The 25137-nt window shown below is 55.5% G+C and overlaps 1 protein-coding gene and 1 non-coding gene across 7 annotated transcripts; one reads left to right on the top strand and one right to left on the bottom strand.

The window, feature by feature from the left end:
• Window positions 1–6: 6 nt before the first annotated feature.
• On the bottom strand, window positions 7–15231 carry LOC105237859. Of its 6 annotated transcripts, none has more exons than XR_004628499.1 (8): window positions 14928–15231; window positions 12712–13906; window positions 12395–12505; window positions 12161–12263; window positions 3977–4108; window positions 1453–1557; window positions 424–665; window positions 7–283 (listed from the first exon to the last, which is right to left on the bottom strand). It is a non-coding gene; the product is annotated as an uncharacterized LOC105237859 (transcript). The 6 variants fall into 6 exon arrangements; XR_004628498.1 differs by lacking the exon at window positions 14928–15231 and adding an exon at window positions 14379–14899; XR_004628501.1 differs by lacking the exon at window positions 14928–15231 and adding an exon at window positions 790–935 and having other exon boundaries at window positions 12712–14191.
• CARHSP1 (calcium regulated heat stable protein 1) lies at window positions 13032–25078 on the top strand. The gene is made up of 4 exons (XM_034670383.1): window positions 13032–13155; window positions 20515–20679; window positions 21404–21526; window positions 23248–25078. The coding sequence occupies exons 2-4, from the start codon at window positions 20522–20524 to the stop codon at window positions 23408–23410; spliced, it is 444 nt and encodes a 147-aa protein (XP_034526274.1). The 5' UTR covers window positions 13032–13155; window positions 20515–20521; the 3' UTR covers window positions 23411–25078.
• Window positions 25079–25137: the final 59 nt, after the last annotated feature.

Consider the following 25137-nt stretch of genomic DNA (forward strand, 5'->3'; position numbering starts at 1 on the left):
CTGTCTCCGGGCGGCCACAACGCCATCTGCTGGCCACAGCTATTCCAGACGTCGGGCGGCTCCAGCAGGAGTTGGGCGAGACTGGGTGGGTGCTCTCAGGCCGCACATCTTCCTCCCCTGAAGCAGCTGCACCTTTCAGGATGTCCGCTGTGAGGTGTGGTAACCGTGAACGTGCCGTCTTCGAAGGGGGCGGATGTCTGGGCACGTAGGTGGGGTGCATGGCCTAACAGGAGCCCCGCACATCACGGGCACAGCAGATTTGTGCATTACAACTGTTTCTCAGCTGATGGGAGAAAAAGGCATCTTGAGGAAGCACTTCCTCAATTCCCACAAAGGTGTCGTCACGGGCACGCCCTCTCTGGCGGGGCCCTGAATGCAGCCCCATCTCCTCCGCAGTCCCTCTGATCTCTCTTGCTCCCTTACCGGTAACTGCGGCGCCCACACCCCGAGTCTTGAAAGCTCCGGTGCAGCATTCCTGCCCACGTGCCTGGTCCCTTTTGCCTTCACCTGGTGACAGCTCACCACCACCTCTTCTCTGTTCCAAGGCAGGGCTGGGGGCATGTCCTCTGGAGCCTGTCCGCACCCTGTATGTACTGATGTTTGAGATTTGACGCTTGCTGCATCCCCCAGCGCCCGGCATGCAGAGGGTGCTCAATTAATGTAGGCTGAATGTGCGAAGGAAGGAAGGAAGGACGGATGGGAGGGAGGGAGGAAGGAAAGAAGGAGTGAGCGGCATGCTCCTCGCATCCAGACCACCCCAGTTGGCTTAAAATTCCCTGGATATCCTACCCTGGGAAACAGGGTCCTTGTATAGAGTTGAGGCTATACATCTTGGGATGGGGTTGGGGACAGCCTCCTTCTTGGGGGGTCCTGGGGGTGGGTTGTCCCCCTCACACAGGGTTGAGATCCAGGTTGTGCCTCTGCACTGGGGCCCTCTGAGGGTAAATGAATGAGGGAGCTGATGGGCTGGGCTCTCAGCACCCCCCCACACACACATCCTGGCCACCGCCACCAGGGGGCAGCACCAGTCAGCCTGGCCGCCTCCCTCGGGGCTCTGTGGGCCCCGCAGGCCAGGCTGTTAGGAGAAGGGGCATGAGGCCAGACTGTGGTGGAGCTGGCTTAGACCCCAGTCTCTGGCACCCAGACACAGCCACCCCCCCCACCCCACGAGGGAGCCAGGAGGCCTAGCTGGGCTCCTCGGGGCCTCTCTGTAAGCACCAGCTCTCCACCAGACCCAGGACTCCTGGAGGACTGGTTTTCTGTTTGTTCGTTTTTCACCTCTGCATCCCCAGAATAAGGCCTGGCATAGAGGAGGAAGCGTTTAAAGTGGGGGCACTGTCACTCGCAACCGTGTGTGACCCCGGGGCAGGCATCTTCACCTCTCTGCACAGTGGGTCTGATGATAATCCTTCCTGCCAAGAGTGTTAGGAAAATTTCATGAGACGGTTCTACCTTGGTGGCTGATTCTTCCCGCAGGCCGGCGTTCCATTCTATTCCTGCCCCTGGGCATTTGCACTCGCTGCTCCTGCCCCCAAACGCTCTTCCCATGAGCTCTGTCTGGAATGAACAGATTCATGTATTCGGTCACTTGATCAGTGTCTGTTGCCCCTAAAACGCCAGCTCTGTGGGAGCAGGGACCTCATTAATTTTGCTCACATTTGTCTCTCTAGTCCCTACCACAGTGCCCGCGACACAGCAGAGTGAGCTCAATCAAGCTTTGTTGCATGAATGATGAATGGAAGATGTCCGTGTGAAGAACCCAGCTCTGTGCCTGGCCTGTAGAAAGCTTGCAACGCGTTAGCAATTAGTAATGTTAATAAGCAAGACACTAATAAGCAGAGTCATAAAAGCCAGGGCGGAGGCAGGCCATCCCAGGAATGGCATGAGCCTGGAGTTTTGGCAGGTGAGGGTCCTGGGAGGCACCCTTGTCCTCTCCTGCCGTGTGACCCTGGGCCGCTCACTCACCCTCTCTGGGCTATGCTAGCTTCTTGAGCAGTAAGGCTCTGCAGCTGGGGCCTGCTTAGAAGAAAAAGGCGATGCAACTGCCCCACCCTGCTTCCTGCTCATCCTCTCCTCCCAGAAGGGTCCACCTCGGGCAAGGAGGTGACGGGAAGAGGAAGGAATCTGGAGGAATGAGTTGTAACTGTCATTCTCGGGCAGGTGCGGGGCAGGGTTTTCCCCAGAGCCCTCCCTTCCGGCTGCTCTGTCTGCAGGGGTGCTGGGAGCCCTGGGCGGGGACTTGCTGGGTCAACTTGGGGCATCCCCTAACCTCTCTGAGCTGAATTTCCAGCTCTGCCAACCACTCTGTCTGCTTTCTCTTCCGCCCAGCCTGGGGTGAGCTGGGGGCTGGAGGAATGTGAGGAGGTGTGAGTTGCTGTGGATGTCTCACCCCCCAACCCCCCTGCCTCCGGGGCCCCGAAAGGAAAGCAGGTTTCTCCTGCCCTGGGTGCCCATGGAGGCCCTCTCACTGAACAGCAGGCACCTCGATGTGAGGGGGTGACAGGGTTACTGCTTTTCCCGGGTGGCTGCTGCCCATCCCGTGCCCGCAGAACTCCGGGATAGAGCCCCCGAGGCCTGCCTGGAGGAGGAGAGGGGGACTTTCTAGACAAGAGAGAGCTCTCAGGGTCTGGGGGAGAGCCCCAGGAGCTGTGTGGTGGGGGCGTGTGGTTATGCATGCTGCCGTCTGCGTGGGTGCACAGGGGGAGATGCTGGTGTTGCTCGTGATGTGGGTCCTGCTGGGTTGGGGGGGGCGTGTCTTATCTGCATGGCGTGTCTGTGTGCAGAGCAGGTCTGCACGTGGAGATGTGTGTGTCCCTGTATCTGGGGTGGGCTGTGTGACCGGGATTTGCCCTGTGTGTGTGTCTGCATGGGAGAGCTGTGCGGACGTGGCATCTGGGTGTGGGGTGTGTTCACACGGGTGGGCTCCTGGGCTCATCTTTTTCCTCCTTCGGCCAGCAGGCGTGACCAGCTGACTTGGACCTCGTCCTGAGCCTCGAGAGCTGCCTGGAGGGGGTCAGCCCAGGTGCAGCAGGGCCGAGGGCAGGACCCCCTCCACGGGCCTCCCCACCCAACTCTTTCTCAACTGCAGGCTCTCCTGGCGCCATTTTACAGAAGGGGAAACCAAGTCATCTGTCAGGCCCCTGATCCTTGACAGATCTCACTGCATCCTATGACACTGCCGCAGCCCCTATTTCTTCAATGTGTACTTACCGAGCACCTACTATGTGTCAGGCATACAAAACCACGGGAGACAGACAAAGCGCCTGCCCTGGGGAGCTCACATTTCAGGGGGTACCACATTGGTTCAGGGTGGGAAAAGGGTCCCCTCTTTTGAGGTACAGTGACCAGAAGAGGCAGCCTGGGAAGATGCAGGGGAAGAGAGTTTCCGGCTGGGGGAACAGCATGTGCAAAGGCCCTGAAGTACCTGGTGGGGCTGCAGCAGTGTGAGCAGAGGGATGTGAAGTTGGGCAGGAGTGCTGAAACTTGATAAGACCGCCTGGGGCTGCTGCACAGAGGGGCAGGGGCTGGAGGCTAACCAGGAACAGGGAAATGACTGTCCATAAAGCAGTGGCCCTAAAGAGACAAAGAGAACTAGGCAGGGAGAAGCACGTGTTCCCAGAGCCCAAGCTCCCATCCCTGCTCCAGCCCCTCTCTGAGACACTGGGTGGGGTGACCCATCCTGGGGGAGGGAATTCAGTCTAAATGGCCTGGGGAATGAGCACCTTGGGGTGTCACATGGCAACATTCAAATCTTGGCCTGTCCAGTTAGTGTTGTGTGACCTCGGGTAAGTTGCATTGCTGATCTGAGCCTCCTTTCCCTGTTTGTAGAATGGCACAATTCCTCTGGGTTGCGCTGAGGCTTTAAGAAGTTCAAGTGTGGCGGGCACATTGTAGGGAGCAGAACTGGGTGGCTACCGTCTTTACGAGGGCCACACCTACATTTAAGCAACAAGTGTTTTAAAATAATAATGCTTACAGTGTAGCAGGCTGTGTCCTAAGCATCCATGAATTCTCTGACTTCTACGACACGACGGCCTTTGCTGACAGAGGTGCTGACGTCGTGCCCATTTCACAGATGAAAAACGAAGGTGCCGAGAGAGACGACCTGCTGAAGAGACACCCAGGCGTTCAGGACTCCAGACCCGCCAGATCAACCCCAGCATATCCACGCCTGTCTTCTGACAGATCTACACCTCCAACCCGCGTATGCTCTTTACTGGAGCTCTCTTATGTAAACTCAATCCCAAGTGTTAGAGCAGATGACTCTGGCTTTCATTTAAAGGGCAACAGGAAGTTGCGGAAGGGTTCTGAGCAGGGGAGGGACATGGTGACAAAGATTCTCTCCCTTGCCAAACTTTACTTAGGTCCCTCTGAGCCCTCTGCTCTACTAGGCAGGACTCTGAGCTTCTGACCCTGTCCTTGTAGAGTCTGGTTTTGGCAAGAACGCTGTCAAGCTGGTTTAGCCAGAATTCCCTACTCTCAAGATCTTACCAAATTCCTCATCCCCTGCACAGACCAGGGGATGCCTGATTGCCCTGGCCTGTCTTTGTCCTCTGCAAGAATCAGCTTAGCCAAAATCCACCCCTTCCCGGCCATACTTGCTCCTAAAGATTTCCCACTCGCTGGTCCTGCTCTTTGGCTATGTAAATCCCCACTTTTCCGTGCCATATTCGGAGCTGAGCTCCATCTCTCTCCCTTAGTACAAAGCCTATTGCTGTGGCCCCTACACCTTTCACGGCAGTCCTGAATAAAGTCTGTCTTATCGTGTTAACAAGTGTCAGAAGTCATTTTTTTTTTAGCAATGGTCGGATTTATGCTTTTGGAAGCTCACTCTGGCTGCTGCACCGAAAACGAGCATGGGGCGCTGGTACTAGGGGGAGGCACAAGCCACGGGAGGGTGTTGCTCCTCCGGTGAGACGGAAGAGGCCGCGGTAGCGATGGGAAGGGAAAGCGGGGGCAGGTGGGTGGACAGTTCTGAGGAGGGAAAGGAAGGCGAGCTGAGGACAGAGCAGAATCTGACCCCCCCACCATGGGATATATGTGACATTCCTTGTGCACTCCAGGCTGCCCTAAAGCGAAGGAAAGGAAAAACAAACAGTTAACCTACAGAGACCACAATCCTGCAAGAACTGAGTCTCCCTCAGTTTACAAATGTCTTAGCAGTTTACAAGAACAAAGCATTTCTATCAATAACCTAGCTTCCAGAAGGAAATGTAGATACAATCACATGTCTTTATAATCTGCAGCCCATGGACAGATACTTGAAGAGGGCCAGGTGTAATGTTCCTCCAGGAAGCCCCCAACTATCGTACTGGTAATGCCTTCCTAGAGGGAAAAACCACGTTAACCTGACGAAGGCAAGGCCTCTGGTATCCTAAGAGTCTTCTTTAAAATATGAAAATACTTTCTGGAAACCTCCCTCTTTCCTTACCTCCCCCAAGCCCACAGCATATAATCAGACACCCCTCACAACCCTGGGGCAGCAGCTCTTTCTGCCCGAGTCCTGTCCCCATGCTTTAATAAACCACCACTTTGCACCAAAGATGTCTGGAGAATTCCTTCTTGGTTGTCGGCTCCAGACTCCACCCCACTGAACCTCACCTATATTCCAAAACCCCATCATATGGCGTCCAATATGGGGCCTTGGGCCTTTACATCTGGACTCTGAGCTTTGGTGCAAACTTGGGGAGTACTTTCCTTTCCCTTTATTCTCTCCAGGGGCTCTTCAAGGAGTAGGGTCTTACTGGAACACATCGGTGCCGATAATTCAGGCTGTAATCCTCTAGCCCGTGGCTACTCTATGGGGAGAAGCCTGCCTGCCTTTTGGCTGGAAGTTAGTACCCTGGCCGAGATGGTAACAAGACCCAGAAACTTGATGCCCTCTCTTTACTGCTGTCCTTATACAAAGTCGTCTGTCTTGGGCACAGGACAGCCATCTAAGTCACAGGACAGCTGCCAATCTTAAGACTCCCTTGTGAGGTTTCCTCCCGATTGATCTAATGTGATCCCTTCCACATCCCTGCTCTAGCCGCTTCTGGCTATGGGGCCTCCACTGGGAACCGGCCGAAACCAGTACCGATGGAATTACAACCCAACCCGGGACGTTTCCTAGGGAAGTTGGCTGTAAGGACCTGATGTATTGGAATGTTTCTTAGATCATGATGGATTTCTATCTTTACTGTTTTTCTTACAATGCCGGGATCACGCCCTGAGCCGAAGGCAGAAGCTTAACCACTGTGCCACCCAGGCGCCCCTATCTTTACTGTTTTCTGTCAATGTCCTCTACTAACTATTTAAATTACAAAATTGGGCAATTCCCCTTGTAAAACTTTTCTAATTTTCTCCACAGGTTTAAAATGGTGGGTTCTTCAAGGTGAGGTATTTCGGTCCAAATGCCGGCACCCATTGTAGTCTAGAATATGATGGGGAAGTGGGGGGAGGGCAGACCTCCCTCCCACAGGGGCCTTTAACAGTGGTGGTGACCACAGTGGTTTGGTTAAGGGATGCCTTGGGTCGCTCTGACACCAGGAACCTCTGACATATCCTGTGCTTGGGATGCCACCCGGGTGTTAGGAGGGGATTTTCTTTGGTAACAGACCCTCTCTAGCACCCTCTCTAGCATGGGATGGAAGCTTCTTCAGTCCCCAAGAATGCTCCCTTGGGATGACTTTTAACCCACTGGAATCAATTCGGATTGCAACATTTAGGAAAGTACTGATCTCCCTTAACACTGCACGGCCTCAGTGGGATCCGTCAGTGAGATCTCCTCTGCAAGGAACAGGGCGAATGGACCTAGGGTTCCTTCTTGCTCGTACCTCGGCCTTTGTTGCTTTACACCAGCACCCCAGCGGCCTCCGGCAGAACGTTATTAACTGTAATTATCCAAATAGGCCTCCAAACAAACCCAGGTTGCTGGAGGAAACGCAGGCCATTCCTAGCAAAGGGGACTCGGACTCTCTCACTGTTCCTCCTAATGGACATGGCGGCTTCTCCCTCACTCATTTCCCGGGTTAATGGCGGTAACTGGAGTCATCTGTGGTTAGCCTCCCTCGGGACGGGGACTTCAAGAATATCCCCAAGCAAGCTGCCGAAACTCCCTCTGTTTCGGGGAAATTCCCTGACTTCTCCGGCCTTACATGGACAGCCTAGTCCCCCCGTTGGCGGGAAAACATGGCATCTGCTCGTCCGTTGGAGCTGCTGGGCTCTAGAACCGGGAACCCTTTCTCTGCCTTCTGGCAGCACTTGGCCTCTTCTGTGCCCCCTCCTGCTTCTGCTGTTTCTGCACCGCTTGGGGTGCAGGCTCCATGACTGGCTTCTGTACCATCCTCGGTGCCTCAGGCACCATGGCTCCCTCTCCCTTCACTGTCAAGGCACGAGAGGAGCACCCCCCGGATTTAACACCCCCGCTCCAGATTTCCCCACCAGTGTCTCAGGTAAAAATCGAACATGGAGAGGACCCAGGTGGAACAGAGTTTGGTATTCAAACTAAGTTAAGTTTGTCGGTTTAATTAAGAAAGACAGGTCTTTCAAGTTATCAGCACTAAACATGGAACTTACTCTATCGAGGTTTACTGAAGGTCAAGCCAACTCGTGTTATTTCTGTTTCAAGCTGTTAGTAAAAAGATGGCTAAAACGATGGCTGTCTCACCAAAGTGTTCATGGGCAATTGTTAAAATAGCTTTCAAAAGTCTCTGGTAACCTGAAACTTTGAAGTCATTGGATGATAAATGGAATTGAATTCATTGGACATCTAGGTCTTTTCCAAACAGAATAAAGTACAAAAGCATTGAGTACTGAACGCAGGTTTGTACTTCTGACTACTTACTGCAAAAAACTAAGGATATTTGAGTCTGTTGGTAAACATGCTTTGCCCAACTGATTCACAAATTTGCCGTCTACAAGTTTTGCTGTAGCAGTTCACAACTGGTTACGACTGAGTTTTCACCAGAGACTAAGGTTTCTCAAGAATGCAAAATTCCGCTAAATGTAATTAAGACTGGGGCGCCTGGATGGCCCAGTTGGTTAAGCATCTGCCTTCGGCTCAGGTCATGATCCCAGGGTCTTGGGATGGAGCCACACATCGGGCACCCTGCTCGGCGGGAGCCTGCTTCTCCCTCTCCATCTACTGCTCCCACTGCTTGCGCTCTCTGTCAAATAAATAAATAAAATATTTTTTAAAAGTCTAATTAAGACCTATGGAAATGAGGGAAGCAACTCTGTACGTAGAAAAGTAGGAGATGTAAGAAAGATATAAGCAAGGGGAATGTATTTTTTTGTTGAAGGTAAAAGAAGGTAATTTTGTCCATATAAGATGACTGTTTGGAAAGATGGCATGGGGACAAAATCTAAATGCAAAAGAAAGTTGTAAAAGGTTTGCGAAGGGAAATCTTTGGAAAGGAATTTTAGGTGTGGTCAGGACGGACTAAGATTGAAATGAATGGATTTTAAAGTACACTGGTAGGCGACTGAAATTCTCTGTTCAAAAGGACAAAGGTTTCCTGAATTGTTCATCTGCTCTGGATAAGAAAATGTAAACAAAAGGTTTTTTTTCTCTTTTGTCTGTCCAGAAAGCCAGTTTCTATATAGGTTTTGTCTTTTACCAGGTTTTCCATTACTTGGTTAAAACTTCTCAGTATTAAAGGAGCTAAGTGCTAACAACTGTAGAACCCTACACACTTGCCTTTCGAATCTCTTATCGTCACCTTGGTAAACTAAAAATAATTTTTGTAATGACCTGTAATCCTTTTTAGTCCCATGCTTTAAAGCTTTCTGAGGTTTTAACAAATCTTCCCAAGATTTAAATTGTAAATGAGGTCTCCTTAACTCACTAGGCCTTTTTCTTTGGTATGCTAAGTCATAACAAATGATAAGCCTGAGGTTACACTGGGGTAAATGCTGTTAACTATTCTAGAGATAATATGCAATTCCTAAAGTTTTAATACAAGATCATCCCTTGATATTTTGATCAACGAAGTGTTATATGGACCTGAAATTATTACTCTTAAGGCCGTACACCTTCATAAGAAAGTAGTTGTAATTCACCTCAAAGGACATCAACGGATACGACCTTAGAATCTTTTTTTTTTTTGAAGACTGTATTTATTTGACAGAGAGAGGCAGCCAGGGAGAGGGAACACAAGCAGGGGGAGAGGGAGAGGGAGAAGCAGGCTTCCCACTGAGCAGGGAGCCGGAAGCTGGGCTCCATCCCAGAATGTTGGGGTCATGACCTGAGCGGAAGGCAGATGCTTAAGGACTGAGCCACCCAGGCGCCCCTGACCTTAGACTCTAAAGGAAATAATTCACTAGACCCTGTGGCCAAGCACACAGTACAAAATAAACGAATATTAAGTCTTTTACCAGTCTTAATTCCAATAAAGTCCGTAAGTCCAGCCTATTCAGACCAAGAAATGCACAGAACTGGCTTGTTAATAATGAAGGAAACAATCTTTATACCTAAAATAATCAATGGAAGGTAATACAAAGTTTATACCAGGCTACTGATTTGGGTTAAAGGCCATGCAGGTGACAAAAACTTTGCGAAGAAAAACGGTCCCTAGATTTGGACTCCCTGGGTCCCTACAAAGTGACAATGGACTGCCTTTTATTACACAAATTCAAAAGAGGGCCCTCCAAAACTGAAACTGAATAGCCGTTGATATAGTGACTACAGTTAAAGGGTCCCAGAATTAGATGACTATCTTCTAATGGGACCCAGTGGCTATGTGGCTCTGACTCCTGTCCATGGCTTCCCCCAGGCTGGAAAGGCCCTGTACTCTTGGGTTCTGCCTGGATGCATGGATGCATCATGAAAACCATAACCAACCCAGCTAACCTTCGAAATTTAAAACCATGGTGGACACGTTCTGTGTCTCACTGGTATGACCACCTAGCATCCGTCCTTGTTACCTCTTTGAGACTGGAGAATGTTGTTTGACACAGGAAAACTCTTCAGTACATAGTCAAAGCCCTAGAAGCACTCAAAATAGCATTTCTCTACTAAATACTAAAGTACTACAAATACGTGAAGCAGTTTCACCAAACAGAATGGCATTAGAAGTTCTAATGGTCACACAAGGCAGGACTTGCACTATCGTGAAAACAGAAGGCTGTGCGTACGGTCCTGATTACCACAAAATACTGCTGGTTTCTAACTGCCAAGGATACTCAAACTGGCCCTTTAAACGATCTCTTGCCTTTAGCGATTGCTTTAAACTCCTGGACTGGAGGAAAATTATCAAAGGTCAACTATCAAAGATCTTGTATTCAGACTTCTCTTTTTCGTTACAATATTAACCTTCTTTTGTCATTTCCGGCGTCTCCCTTCCTAGTGTCAAGCCTCCTTCATGGCTGTAACTTCCAGCTGACAGATGATCCCTTCTACTCAAGGAGGTTCATCTGTGTTGACCTCATTGGATTCAGCTGCCTCCCCTTTCTTAACTCCCCTGTAAGTTCCCCAACTGACCAATACTGACTCAAAGGTAGGGACATCTCTACACCCCTATTCAGCAGGAAGACATTACAGAAAATGAGACCTTCCACCTTCAACAACGTTAAAGATTTAAGGGTCAAAAATGTTCAGGGGGGAAATGAGGGAACAGAAGGCAAGCTGAGGACAAAGCAGAAGCTGACACCCCACAACCTCCCCATGGGATATACTGTGACATTCCTCACGCACTCCTGGCTGCCCTAAAGCTAAGGAAAGGAAAAACAAACAGTTAACCTAGAAAGATCACAATCCTGCAAAACCATTTCTATCAATGACCTAGCTTCCAGAAGGAAACGTAGGTACAATTAAATGTCTTTATAATCTGCAGTCCATGGACAGATACTTGAAGCGGACCAGGTATAATGTTCCTCCAGGAAGCTCCCTACTATCTTGTCAATGCCTTGCTAGAGGGAAAAACCACCTTAACTTGACAATGGCAAGGTCTCCGGTATCCCGTGACTCTTGTTTAATAGAAACCTCCCTATTTCTTTACCTCCCCAAGTCCCTCACAACCCTGGGGCAGCAGCTTTCTGCGCATGAGTCCTGTCCTGTCCCTGTGCTTTAATAAACCATTTTGCACCAAAGACGTCTGAAGAATTCTTGGTCGTCGGCTCCGGACTCCAGCCCACTGAACCTCACCTGTATTCCAAAACCACATGAGTTATACTTTGGGGAGATGAGTCTCCACTTCATCCCTGCTCTTAGACCTTACCTGGCTGCCAGCATTCTTCAAGATGAAGTTTCCTCGTGGAGACCCATAAATTTAGACTACTCTGGTTCCTGCCACAGCAACTCACTCCCTCTCTGCTCTCCCTGAGTCCTAGCCCCACCGCATTCCTGCCTCAGGCCCTTTGCACTTGTTCTAACCTCTCAGGCCCTTTGCACTTGTTCTAACCTCCTTTCCTTTGTCTGTTTAATTCCTGATCTTCCAGAAGATCTCAGGTCAACCAGCACTTTCCAGAGAAGCCTTTTCTGGATTCTCCATCCCCATTACTGTCCCTGCTGTGGGTACGGCGGGATTTTTATACCATTGTGATTACTGGTTTAACATCTGCCTCCCCTCTTATAGACTATAAGCCTCTGGGGTGGAGTCAGAACCCACACGAGTTTTCTGTAGTCCCAGGCTTGTAACAGAGCTCAGGTGCAATAAATATTTGTCAGGCGGCTGAATAGATAATTGGTCCTTATTGGGGAGAAAAGTTAGGTCAGATCTCATTTGCTGCTGGCTCAGGTCTGGCCGTTAGGCTAGCGCCATCGGATGGTGGGCTGATGTCTCGAGTCGCAGGAGGCTCAAGCCATAACAATTTGGGAGAGAGAACTCCTCCCTGGGACCTGTCTTGTCTGACAGGGCTGAGGGCAAGGCCCTCACTGAGCCAGGGAGGCTTATCCAGCCCACCACCTGGCATCCTCCTTATCCACTGGCCTGCTGTCTCAAAAGAGGTGACTCCTCCTGGGCGGGGACTGGGTGGGCACTTTTTACTTCTGGATGCTCAGCACCCCAGAGCCTGGTGTGGACGGCACACCCAGGGAATGACTACAGCCCAGAATTGCACCAAACCTGGGTGTGAAATTCTCAGACTGTGATTAGTTGAGAAGGAAGAGAAAGGCTGTTCCTCTTGCTATAACAAAACGCCACAGACTGGGTGGCCCAAGCAACAAAAATAGACATCTCACAGTTCTGGAGGCTGGGAAGTCCAAAACCAAGGTGCCAGCAATTCGGTTCCTGGTGCAGGACTCTCTTGGCTTGTGGACAGCTGTCTTCTTGCTGTGGTGTCTTCTTCGTAGTGGATCAGAGGAGGAAAGGAGGGCAAGAAAGGGAGAGATTGAGAGGCAGGCACAGCTGGTGGGCTTCAGCAGGGCCTAGAGGCCCAGGACAGCTCCGGGATCCCTCCCCCACCTTCCACCAACCTGAGCATCGGTCCAGGGCTGGGCTGGCTTTTAGGGGCTCCTCTTGCTGGCAAGTGCTGTGACGAGGTGGGGACAGGGAGGTGTCGCTTCTCTGTGCCTCAGTTTCCTCTCCTGTAACACAAGAGTCTTGTCATTTACTTGCACAGGCAGGGGACTCAAGGACTCTAGGAGAGACAGAAAATTAAGTAAACAAGAGAACAAGTCAATAGCTTTCCCTTTTTTGCTTTGTTTCTTTGCTTTTTTTTTTCCCTTTTTCTTTTGCCCCCCTTTCCTCCCCTCTTTTCTTCCCTTCAGTTCTTGGCTTGTTTCCCTTCTACCTCTCTTTTCACTCCTTCTCGACGTTCCTGGAGCTCTTTCTCTCCGTCAAGATGGAGGCGCCCCGGGCCTTCCGGATTCTGGAGCGAGGGTCAGCTTCGGGCCGGACCTGCAGCGGCTGGTTAGGGGAGGGACCGGCACGGGCCCTCCACTCCTCAGGGGGGTTTCCGACCTTACGTGCAGCACCGGCGGCATCTCCCCCGCGGGGCGTGGGGCCGCGCTCGCCCGCTAGCCGGGCGTCCCGCGCGCGGACACAAAGGTCCCGTCGGGGCTGCCCCCGCGCGCCCCGCCCCCTGGCCTTCCGCTTGCTCGGACCCGCCGCCCCACTGGCTGGAGCTCGTGGGGGCGTGGCCTCAGCCGGCCCGCCCCGCGGACCGCGCCCCCTCCCCAGTTCCTCGGCTCTCGCAGTCGGAGGCGAGCAGCTGGCGGAGCGGAGCGGGTCGCAGGTAGGCAGCTTCTCCGGATCCCCCAGAGGAGTGTGGCGGGGTGTCCTCTCCCGGGCTCCGGGAGCGCGGACGGACGTCGGCCTCTTGCGGCCGCCGCCCGCGTCCACCCCCTCTGGCAGGGTCTTCCTGGCCGCCGGCAGGGGGCTTCGGGCTGGGTCTCTAGGCCCCGAAGAAATGCCCGGGCCGCCGCGGCCTGTTTGGGGAGAGCAGGTTACTCATCCCCGGGAAGGGGGCGGGTGTGGCAGCAGCGGGAGGGATTTGGGGCGGACGTCGGGCAGCGCTTGCGGCGTGCAGGGGCAGCTTCCCCTCGCTTTCGCCCGTGGGATGCGCCGCGAGTGGGGGACTCGCGGGGCGGGGAGGGGGCGCCGACCCCCAACCGGGTCGGGCGGCGCGGGCGGTGGGACCCCGGTTGCTGGGGCGGTTGGGGCGGAGGGAGCCGTCCTGGCGCCGCACGATTGGCCGCATCTGGGGAGGAGGAGTCACCGGGCGCTCGCCGAGTGTTTGCGCCCGGATGGGGGGCCTCTGGGCGGAGCACAAAAACTTCACCCGCGCCCACAGTCTCCCTCCCCGCGGGCCCCGCCGGCAGCCCGTTTGCAAACCGGAAATGCAACGTTGTTTATTGATTTTTTTAAAAGAAAACCTCGGCCCCCACATCTTCTCTGGGGTTGGAGTGGATGTGTGTATGTGGGGAGGGAGCGATGATCAGCCGGTTCCAGGCAGGGCCTCCGTTCCCGTTGGTGGAGGTGTCTCACTGCAAAAGAGGAGGCCTCCCGCCTCAGTTTACCCATTCGTAGACTAGTGGTAATTTCTCTTCTCATAACGGGGTGTGAGAGAATAAAAGGAGGAGGCGAACCCAGCCCCAGGGGAAGCGTTAGCTACTGTCCTATATTTTACTTGCTTTTTTGACATTTCTCTGTCTCCGCCTCCAGTCTAGCCCCTCCATTCCTCTCGCCTCTCCGAAGCCAGAGAGAACTTGTAAAAACAATCGGTTCAGATAACCCCCGCCTCAAAATCGTCGTTGATGTCCCTATTGTCTAAGCCCCAAACTTGTCAACAGGGCTTTCTGTTACCTTCCACGGCGACCTTTTTCCAGCCTCCGCCACCACCTTCCTCCCCACCCTGCGCCTTGGCCCCTGATGGTCCCTCTGTCAGGAATGACCCCCCCCCCAAGTGACCCTTTTAAGACTCAAGGCAGCCTCGCCTCTTCGGCCAGCTCCACCTACTTCTGCGCTCCTGCTCCCCAGGGGGGGATTGGTGACCAGGTTCTCAGTGCTGGGCTGCTCGTCCTCCCGCCCCCACACCCCCACACAGGGCAAGAACAGGGTCCTGTAGCGTTGCGGACCTGAGCCAGACCCAGCGGGGCCCTGGGGCCCTGGGTCGCCGTTGAGGGTGGGTTCCCGTGGGTGGGGAACGGTCTTTCTTTGTGTCGCGGAGTGGCCAAGTCAGGGCTTTTGGTTTGTGTCCCATCAGCAGGGACAGCAATGGGAGGGATTATTCTAGATCGCCCCATGCCTGACAGTTTCAACATGAGCGGCTCAAGTATTGTTGGCTGAGCCCTTTGTAGCTGGCACCGTCTGCACCGCGTCCGGGGGCCATCCGGGATACTGCATTACTGTCCCATTTGACAAATGAGGAAACAGGCGTGGAGCGGTGAGGTCGCTTGCCAGGGGTCAACGGAGAGCACAGTCAGGCCTGAAACGCCAGTCAGTCCCCCCCCAAACCCGGGGGAGGGGGGAAGCTGGAGGCCAAGATGCAATACGGGAATGCGTTACCCGGGGGTGATGGGATCCAGAGTCAGCTTCTGGTTACGAGCTGGGGGAGCGCAGGGCCCCTGGGGGGGGGGCGCTGGGGGACCTTCTCCGTCGGGCGGGGCTGGTCCCAGCTGAGGCCGTCGGGGTGCTCCGTGGTGGGGGTCAGGCGGCCACGCTGAAGGGGCCGCGTCGGGTTCCCGGGTTGCCGGTCCTTGGGTTTCCGGCCTCTTCCCAGCACTCGGGCCCCGGAGGGCACTTCCCGGCCAGGGGTCTGGCCGCGTCTGGCCGCGGGCAGCACCCTCCCGCCTTGTTTGTGTTTCTGCGGCGGGCCCTACTGGCTCCGGGCGGTGGCTGCCCCGCTGCAGCCAGCCGCCCCCGGCTCCACTCCGCGCCCCTCCCCTGGCCGTCTCCGCCCCTCCCCTGCCTCCCCTCCATCCTCGCCCTCCCCGCCACCGCGGGCTCTCTCTGGAACAATGGAGTGGGAGGTGGCAGGGGCCCGCCTCAGGTCCCCTCCTGGGGCCCCTCCCACTTCCTAGGACCCCTCTGCCAGGCTCCGCCAAGCTGAACTGCCCCTCCACCGCCAGCCTTCCTGTCTGCCAGGTGGGGGCCCAGCTGGCCTGGAGGTGGGGAGGAAGTCACCGAGTCTCAGCCTCAGTTTACAAAGGAACCCTGGTGCCCTAGAGTAACTTTGTGACTCATCCAGAGCCTGACCCCTGTCGGCCCCCCAGTTTCTCTTCCACCGTCTCACATGGGGTTGGCACCTGCCAACCCACTGTCTGTGAAGGTGGGCAGGTCATCAAGCCGCCCCACTCTGGTGCTGCTCTGTTCCATTGACCAGTGGCACCTGCCTCACTGGGAGCGCCTTAGAAACGCCGAATCCCATTCCCACCCTTCCGAACAGAATCTGCATTTTATCACCATCCCTGCAGACTCATGGGACCCTAAAGTGTGAGACCCTCTCTGGGCCTTAGTTTCCCCACCTGTAAAATGGGCGTGATAAAAGCTGTGCCGCCATGGGGATGACTCTAGTCCATGTATGTGAACTGCCCGCGTTGAGCCCGACGCGGAAGTCGGTGGGTGGTGGGCAGTGGACAGTGGACATCCGGTGAATCAAAGCACAGCCTCACTCTTGTCCCCTTTCCTGCACCGTGGCTGGTTCTCCAGTGCCCTGCCCCCCTCCTCTTGTGTGGGCTGGTTCCAAGCGACCCCCACGTGCCAGCAGCGGCCTAAGACTCTTTGGCCTAAGACTGATCACCCTTGATGCGGTTGTTGGGTTCTCAGGGCAGGAGGTGGGGGTTAGCAGGGGGTCTGCAGGGTTGTCTGGAGTCCCCAGATAGGTGGGTGGGCTGAGGGGAGGGGTGGGGAAGGCCAGAGCCTGGGGCCTGCCTGGACTCTGAGAACCTAAAGGAGGACACGCAGGGCCTGTGGAAAATTCCCAGGCTATTTTGGGTTGAGGCCCCCTTCTCCACCCTTTCTGGGGATGAAGGCCCTGTTGACACACCCCTCCCTGAGGGCAGCAAGGGTGGGAGTGACTTCCTGGCTCCCTCACCTCCAGACCTTGGGTCCCCCTCCCCTGGCTCTGGGCACTGTTTAGAACCTGGGGTTGGAGCTGACTGAGGGAAGGGGAGCGTGGCCCCCTGCTCACCTCCTCAGACCACCTGTTTTGAAAATGCAACCCCTCACTCATGCTCCCCTCTCCTCCTTGCTTTTTCTCCAGAACATTTCCCCAGTTTACTTCCTAGCTGGGGGGCCCAAGGCAAGCTGCTTGACACTTTGTGGCTCAGTTTTCCGAACGAGTGGAGATGGGTGAAGTCCCTAGCTCCAGGACACGCTTCTTGTCCCGGTGGTTGTGGGTCTCCAGTCCCCGAGCCTAAGCTCCTGCATTTGCTGCCCTGGTGTCTGTTTCCTGCGCATAGTGGGTGGCCCAGTAACTGTTGGAAAGGATGTAGCCTTCGTCAAGGTCCTCAGGTGCCAGTGCAAGCCCCCAGCTGACCTTGTCCCCTCGTGTACGCACACAGGCAGCGACAAGCACTTGGTCACAGCACAGCAGCCATGAAGTGCCCTGGCCGGGGACATTTGGGCCACTTCGCTGCCCGTCAGAGGCCCATCCCAGGTCTGGGCTTCAAGCATCTGCTTGCAAACTGCTCCCAGCCATGGGAAGATGTGAGGAGTTGAGGGGTACATGGGCTGGTGGGGAGGGGGCTGGTCACAGAGGGTGGGCCCCAGCTCCGCTGGAGACTGCGACTCTGCTGGGGGTGTGGCTGGCCCTCTGTACCCCCCTCCCCATCTGTGCATGGAGGTGGGGGGGCAGCAGCAGCAGCTGCAGGGTTGGCTCCGGGGTGACTGGCTACCCCCTCCCCCAGCTATTTTCCTTACAGCTGGACTCTGACCCCGGCCTCCCCCACACAGAGGCCATTCACTCCTCTTTCTCTCTGCTGGGCCCTGGCTGGCCCCCAGCCAGGCCTGCTCCAGCTGCCCCAGCTGCTTTCCAGCTCAGATGGGCTGAGAGAGGCAGGCAGGGCGGTGGTGAAGGCTCCCGGGTCTCCCCATGCTCCCCGCCCAGGTAGTGGTGCCCTCCGGGCCCCACTTTCTAACACTGCCAGGCGAGCATGGCCGTTGCCACCCCTGCTGGACTGTGCCAGCGAGAGCACACCAAATTCACTGTGGCTGCCAGCTCACGCTTCTTGTTCAAATACTGGTCAAGAAGGAACCCTGCTTTCCTCCAGCCCCAGTGCTGGGCCCTAGGGACACGGAGGGACCCTGTGCCGCCCTCAGTTGCTCATCCCCAAGGCCACATGGGTTCCCATTGGCATCCCTGAGAGTTGGGTGTATTTGGGGAATCAGGGATGCTGGGGTGGAGAGAAGGGGGCCCCCAATTTGGGCCTGTTTCATTAATTCAGGGGGGAGGTGGGCATAGTAAGGAGCATGGGACAGGCAGACAGATGGACAGATGGGTGTGAAGAAAGGAAGAGACACATGTTGATGATGCCCCATAATTCGTCAGCTGGCCCTCGTCTCCCCATTCATGGTGTCCACCACACTGCCTCCTTGCTGGCCTTCAGCCACACCTGGGCCCTTGCCAACCTCAGGGCCTTTGCACAGGCTGTTCCCCCTACCTGGAAGAGCTTTCCTGTTTTTCAAATGGTTGACTCTTGTTGTTCAGGGCCCCGCGTGCACCCTCATTAGAAAAGCATCCCCACACTCTTACTTTTTATCTCCTGTGTATTTCTTAACCAGCCCGTTTGGGAATCTGTGATGATCTTATTTATATACTTATTTACCTATTTATTTTCTGCCTCCAAATTCAGGCCCTGTGTCTCTAGTGCCATGACCAGGGCCTGGCACCAGTCACCTGTTCGTGGAATGACCACGTGATGACAGTCACAACAATCCTAGCTGGTGGTACTGCTCACTTGTGCTAGGTAGATGCTGAGTGCTTAGCGTGGATTGTGTGATTTCAACTTCGTAGCAGTGGTGTGAGGTCAGATGTGCCTGACTCCAGATGAAGGCAAGGAAATTGTGGCTGGCGGGTGTGTGTGTGTGTGTGTGTGTGTGTGTCTCCCCTGCCTCAGCTGCTGTCCCCCCTGCTGTCTCGGGAGGCCTGGGCAAGGCACTCCTTTCTCTGGGCCAGCCCCCTTCCCAGAACCCCAAGCACTGGAACATTCCGGGACTCTATGACCTGTGCTGCTGGGTCATGCTGGAGCCCTGACCCCCAGCCCAGCAGCCGGGGCCTTTATGAGGTGGGGGCTCTCCGGTCCTCCCTGGCCACGGCTGCAGCTGAGAGAACGGTCAGGAGGTATTATGTCACTTCCTCCAGAAGGCTCGCCGGCCCTCTCTCTTCTGAGCAAGACAGAACTAAGGCCAGACAGGGGAGTGTGGGGGGCTGTGGGTAGAATGTGGGGGAAGGGGGCGGGGGAGAGGTTTGGCCCTTTCGGGGGAGAAACCAGGCCTGGGTCTTGGGTGGCTTGGGTTGTGGGCAGAGGGCACGCTCCTGGGTGATGGAGGTTGAAAGCCCTGGGCCCGGGCCCACAGAGTCACATCAGTGAGGGAAGCAGGGTGGCAAACGGGAGTTCAGGGTGATCAGAGCTTCGAGTTTTTTCCAAGAGTAGTTGGAAGCCCCTGTTAGAGCTGTGTTTAAAATAGCCACCGTTNGGAGTTCAGGGTGATCAGAGCTTCGAGTTTTTTCCAAGAGTAGTTGGAAGCCCCTGTTAGAGCTGTGTTTAAGATAGCCACCGTTGGGGCGCCTAGGTGGCACAGCGGTTAAGCGTCTGCCTTCGGCTCAGGGCGTGATCCCGGCATTGTGGGATCGAGCCCCACATCAGGCTCCTCCACTATGAGCCTGCTTCTTCCTCTCCCACTCCCCCTGCTTGTGTTCCGTCTCTCGCTGGCTGTCTCTATCTCTGTCAAATAAATAAATAAAATCTTAAAAAAAAAAAAAAGAATTAAGATAGCCACCGTTTTACTGAAAACCCTGTGTGAGCCCCATAGACCCTTCGGGGCTGCTGCCGCCCCACCTTGGCGCTGCGTGCCTGGGCCAAGCGTGAGTTCAGGGCCCCTCTGCCGCCCCAGCCGTGGGGCCTGGCTCTGCCTCACCTGCCGTGCCATCACCAGCCCCGACCAGGTGCCCAGGGACGTCCACTCAGTGGCCCCACATTGCAGATGGGGAGATTGGTCCCAGTGAGGGGGAAGGACTTACCCAAAGCCCTCTGGCTCCTGAGCTTTGCTCTTTCCTATGGGGCTTGAGCCGAGGCCGAGTCGGAGCAGGTCACGTGTTCAGGGCAGCGGCCACGTCCTGCTCTTGGCACAAGTGCCAGAACAGGGCAGCAGCTATGGAGTCTGCTCCCCCCAGTGCCCCCAGCTGGGACTGACCCCGCCTCTGATACATGTTAAGGGTGACTGGAGGAATTGGCGTTCCTCATGGCCAGTGACCCAGGCAGGGTGCACTCTGAGTGCCTGGATACGCTAGGGCCTTTGCAGTGGCCCGCCGCGTTGGGTCCCTCGGGCTCGCTGTCCCAGATGCAGGCTGGTGACAGCCCCCGGGGGATCCAGAGCTGGGGTCTGTGCCTCTGGTTTGTGTCCAGACTTCCTTGGAGGAACATTGTGTGCTGTTCTCTCCTTTGCCTCTCCGCTTTCCCCACGGTGCCTGGCACTTAGCGGGTCAAGTTTGTTGGGTAGCTGGAGTGTGACCTAGGTGGCTGGCGCTAAAGCCTGCCTGCCCTGCCTCCCTCCCTCGCTGCCTCCTTCCCTCCCTCCCTCTCACGAGTATGGACTCAGTGCCCCCGAGTGTGCCAGGATCTGTGCTGTGTACTGGGGACGTAGAGGGGACTGATGGCGTCCTTGTCACGGGGCAAGTAGGCATTTCCCGGCAGAACGATGCCAGAGGGAGGCCATGGCGGCCACAGGGCCGTAGAGGCACCTGACCCCGCTGGGGTAAGCCAGGCATGTTTCTGGAGAAGGTGACCTCTGTGCTGAGTTAGCCTCATGCCTGCGTTCCCCAGCCGAGAGCAGTGGGCCTCAGATGGCAGACGCTCAGACACGGGGGTGGGGTGCATCTGGGGGCCCCCCCTTGCAAGGCGTTAGCCCCTGAGAGCCCTCTGTCTCTCCCTAGGTTAGCCATGTCATCTGAACCTCCGCCGCCGCCACAGCCCCCAACCCACCAGACTTCGGTGGGGCTGCTGGACACCCAGCGGGCCCGAGATCGGTCACCATCGCCTCTTCGGGGCAACGTGGTCCCCAGCCCACTGCCCACCCGCCGGACAAGGACCTTCTCAGCGTGAGTCTTGGGCTAGCCTGGGGAAGCTTCCTGAGATAGGTCTCCTGCCCAGAGCCAGAGTCATTGTGTCTGGCCATCTCTGTGCCTCAGTGACCTTGTCTGTCAAATGGGGAGATGGGTTAGGGTAAGGACTGATGGTGACAGACTGGGAAGGCATCCTATAAACTTGGTGGAAGGGGCACAGCCCCAGGTCCCCTTGAGCCTGCCCCAGGCTGGGGGTCATAACAAATGGGAAATCAGTGGGGTCTTAAATCATTGGGTGTTAACTACACACAAGCCTCTTCCTTTGCAAGACCTCAGCTTCCTCAGCTGCAAAATGGGGACAGTAGCAGGTTGGCCACAGAGCTGCAGAGGACCTGCATGGTGCCTGGCAGATCCAGATCTCAGGCCCAAGGAATAGAGGCTGCAGTTATTAATAATTAGTCCTCAGAGGGATGCTCAGAGAGCTTTTAGTCTAACCGTCTTTCCAGATGGAGAAACTGAGGCCTGAGAAAATTTGCCAGGGTCACCAGAGAGTCACTCTTGCTGGAGTCTGTGTGAATGGTTCCCAGAGTTGTGCAGTGCACAACCTGCACAGCTGGACATTGTGGCCCTGGCTACTGACTGGGGCACAGCTTTTGCGTTGGGGGGGGTTCTGATATGAGCTGGGTGTGCTGCCCGAGAGTGAGTGACTGTTTTGGAGGGCTGGTGGGGGCCTCCTCACACTTTCCCCATCTCCTATCAGGACGGTGCGGGCTTCTCAAGGTCCTGTCTACAAAGGAGTCTGCAAATGTTTCTGTCGATCCAAGGGCCATGGCTTCATTACCCCGGCCGATGGCGGCCCCGACATCTTCCTGCACATTTCTGAGTGAGTCAGGGCTGGTTTGGGTGGTTTGGAGGTGCGGCAGGTGCTGCCTAGGCCCCAACGAGGCAGGGGGAGGGTGTGAGACTCTGCCTGTGACCTGTGTGTGACTGTATCTGGGGGTGGGGTGGTGAGACTGTACTTGGAGGTGGTGTGTGGGGGAGGCTCCAGGCGATGACAGTCTGCCTATCTGTGTGTGCAACGGAGAGCGAGAGTGTGAGCGAGCTCGCGCTTGGGTGTGTTGAGAACCTCTGGGATGGATCCGAGTGCCCTTGTGTATCTGGTGGATGGGGAGCGGGTGCCCCTGGGAGCTGTGGGAGCTGCGTTGGACCCGGGGTCTGGTTTTCGGCTTACCTCAGGGGAGGCCACTTGGTGAGGCTGGGGGCCGCGTGACCTCTGTGCTCCAGGAAGGAAGTCTGGAACTGGACCCTCTCCCCTGGCACTTGCTCACTGACGTCCTTCCTTCCTGTGTGGAAACCCCTGGGAGGCCCAGGGTGCGGCTCACACATCCGAGGCCTCAGGGCTGGAAGGCAGCCAGCAGCCTGCGTTTCACTCCCACCTTCAGATATGTGGGGACCTCATCCGGCACCCCCTTACCCCTGCCCCATTCTTTGGGCCCTGCACCCCCCCATCTTTCATTTCAGTCTGTGGCAGGCCGAGTCCCACCCCACACAGCACACCAGGCAATAGAGAAAAATCACGTTTTTGCAAATAGGTAGGATACTGCTGCACATGTCTGTCAGGATGGGCAAATGATCCCTTCTTGACACCTTCCCCCCAACGTTCTTACACATCAGGCCTTCATGGGCCCCTCTCCAGTGCACACACGAGAAGGATGCTGGGCAATGCATCTGATGTATGGATGCACACGTAAGCGGACGTGTACATGTATTTTCATCTTGCCTCTGTCCAGAAGGGATTTGTAGTGGTTTACAAAGATATGCACAGTGCACCATGAAAAATAAGTTAGTAAGGAAAACACGGGGTTGGGGACCAAATCAGAAAGGTGGAGAAACGGGGGTGTCCACTTGCACGGCCGGAAGTGGACTGCAGCTGTATTCCTGAGATTCTGGACGGCCAGATCCATCTGCTAGGGGATTCTTCAGTCAAGACAAACCAGTTCCAAGAGCTGGTGGGGGTGTTCCTCTTGGAGGTGCCTTCAAGGGGGTGTCAAGACGGGCACCTCACTGGAACGGGCAAGATGGTGGCTTATGCCCCGTCGAACGTGAGGGGGATGTTCCTGGGGGTGGTCACAGGGAGAGGACGCTTTCTGGAACTAGCTTTAAGCACAGAAGGAACTTTCCTGCAAGCTTGCTGAGTGCCTGGGGAGTCGGAGGGCAAAGATGCACGCAGCTGGGTTTGGGGGGCTCCTGGGACCAGGGTGGATGTGCCGCAGGAGCTCAGGAAACTTGCTGCACCAGCGCTCGATGGTGACGGGCCAGACTTGTCTTCCTCTCTCAGGCTCAGACCAGCTCTCCCTGCCCTTCTGTCCACAGGCCCATATTTAACGGACAGCGTGGGTCCCTGCACAGGCTGAGCCTGGTCTCGGCCTCCATGTCAGGGGAGGCAGAGGGGTGACATGGTGCCACTGAAATGGAGTGGCTCCCTCTGGTGGCAGGGCAGGAGGAGCAGTTCCTCTGAAAGGGGTGGCCCTCTGACCAGCCGGGGCTGAGGTCCTGGGCCTTTCTGAGTGCTGGGCCCTGAGTGCTGTCTCCCTACCCCTGCAGTGTGGAAGGGGAGTATGTCCCCGTGGAAGGCGACGAGGTCACCTATAAGATGTGCTCCATCCCCCCCAAGAACGAGAAGCTGCAAGCCGTGGAGGTGGTCATCACCCATCTGGCCCCGGGCACCAAGCACGAGACCTGGTCCGGCCATGTCGTCAGCTCCTAGGAGAGGCCGGAAGCACCCCTTTCTCCTCGGCTTGCGGGAGACTCTGGGGGGAAGAGGAGGCAGGACCAAACTGGAGATGCCAGTCTACCACTTGAGATGGGGCTTCAAAGGGGGGAGCCCGGTCCCTTTCCAATGTCTCCTGGAGGAAGGGGCGTGGGGGGCAGGCATGGGGGTGCTCTCAGCCACCAGCAGAGCCTCTGACCATTACAACAGCCTCTCACCATCTGAAAAGCATTAAAAGCATGGAAAAAGGAGGGGCACCCGCTGGTGGCTGAGTGGAGGGCCCAACCCCAGCCCAGGGGTGGGCCAGGCGGCGCTTCCCCAGCCCACAGAGTCCTTCGTTCCCCTGGACTGGAGTCTCAGAATCCCCAGGTCCAGTCCGCGCCAGGGCTGATGGGGGCCCTGCACATTTCCCAGGATGCATTCTTACCCATGTGGCCATCTTCCTTGTGCCCATGGCCCCGGGCCCAGGCCCTTCTGATGCTCCTTGTGGTTGGTTCTAGGGGAGCTGGCTTCATGGGGCAGCCAGGGAGCAGGGAGAGCAGGGTGGGCTCTGGTGCCTTGCAGGTGGGAAGTGTCACCACCGGGCATGCGGGGAAGAGAGTTTTCCTGGGAGCCCTGAGCTTCCCCCTGGCCATGCCCTGCTCAGCCGCACCCTCTCCTAGGAGCCCCATCTCCTCCTGCCCTCAAGGTGAATGATCATCACGTAGAAGGCATTTCACATCCCTGGTCCTTAAGGTGGTGGGTGGGGGTGGGAGAAGGGAGGGTCTTTGTTTAAAATCCGACCTTTGTCCAGATCCATCCAGAAGAGAGTTGGTAGCTTGCTTCTGGGCAGCCCTGGTCAAGTCAAAAGTTGAAGGAGAAATGCACCTTTGGTGATGGGGTTTCTTGCAATCTGGTGTTAAGAAATGCTTAGGATTTTTTTTTTCCTTTTTTAATAACGAAGGCTCTCAGCCAGAGCCAGCCCTGTGTGCACTTCGCTGCCGACATTTCGACCCTTTGTAGATATTTGCCGTAAACACATCCTTAGGAGTTTCTCTGCAGTGGTTTGGGTTGGCGGCTTTCGTTGTGATTTAAAAATAGAAATAGCTGGGTAATAATGTTTTGAAATATGGGGCTTATGTGTAGTCAGGAAACTGTGTGTCAGTGCAGGGAGTGAACCCTTGAAAGCTTTGGGTCCGACGGGGGAGGGTGGCCAGTGGGTGCCGGGCTGGGGGATGCCAGGAGCAGGAAGGCCCTCGTCAGGTGTTTCAGTCTGTGGTCCTGTTTGTCTTTCGGTCTGGAAAGGGCTTCCTTTGAAAGGGGTTGGAAGGTAGAACTATTTTGATGACGACTGGTGAGTTTTTAAAATATACAAATAAGTGTGTTGACTGTGTGTGTGTGTGTGTGTGTGTGTGTGTGTGTGTGTGTGTGTGTGTGTTGGCAGACAGCGCAGTGAACAGTTGGTCTGCTTTTTCCTGGCCTGTGGGGCCCCTCGAAGGGTCCGTGTGCCCCTGCCTCCTGCTGGGTCTGTGGAGGCCTTTGTCAGCCACAGGCCATGCTTTCAGAGCTCCTTTTGGGAGGACGTCTGATGTTGGTGACAGAGCTGGGAATAGCATCCGGGATTCCATCCACATCTTTCCTCCCACCAGCCACCTCTCTCTCAATAAAGTGTGTTTTTGTGCAAGGCTCTTTGTTGTTTGTGACGGCGGAGGCCGGCTGCCTCTCCTGTGAGCCAGCAGGTAAGG

Source organism: Ailuropoda melanoleuca, chromosome 10 (assembly GCF_002007445.2).
Source record: "Ailuropoda melanoleuca isolate Jingjing chromosome 10, ASM200744v2, whole genome shotgun sequence".
NCBI lineage: Eukaryota > Metazoa > Chordata > Mammalia > Carnivora > Ursidae > Ailuropoda > Ailuropoda melanoleuca.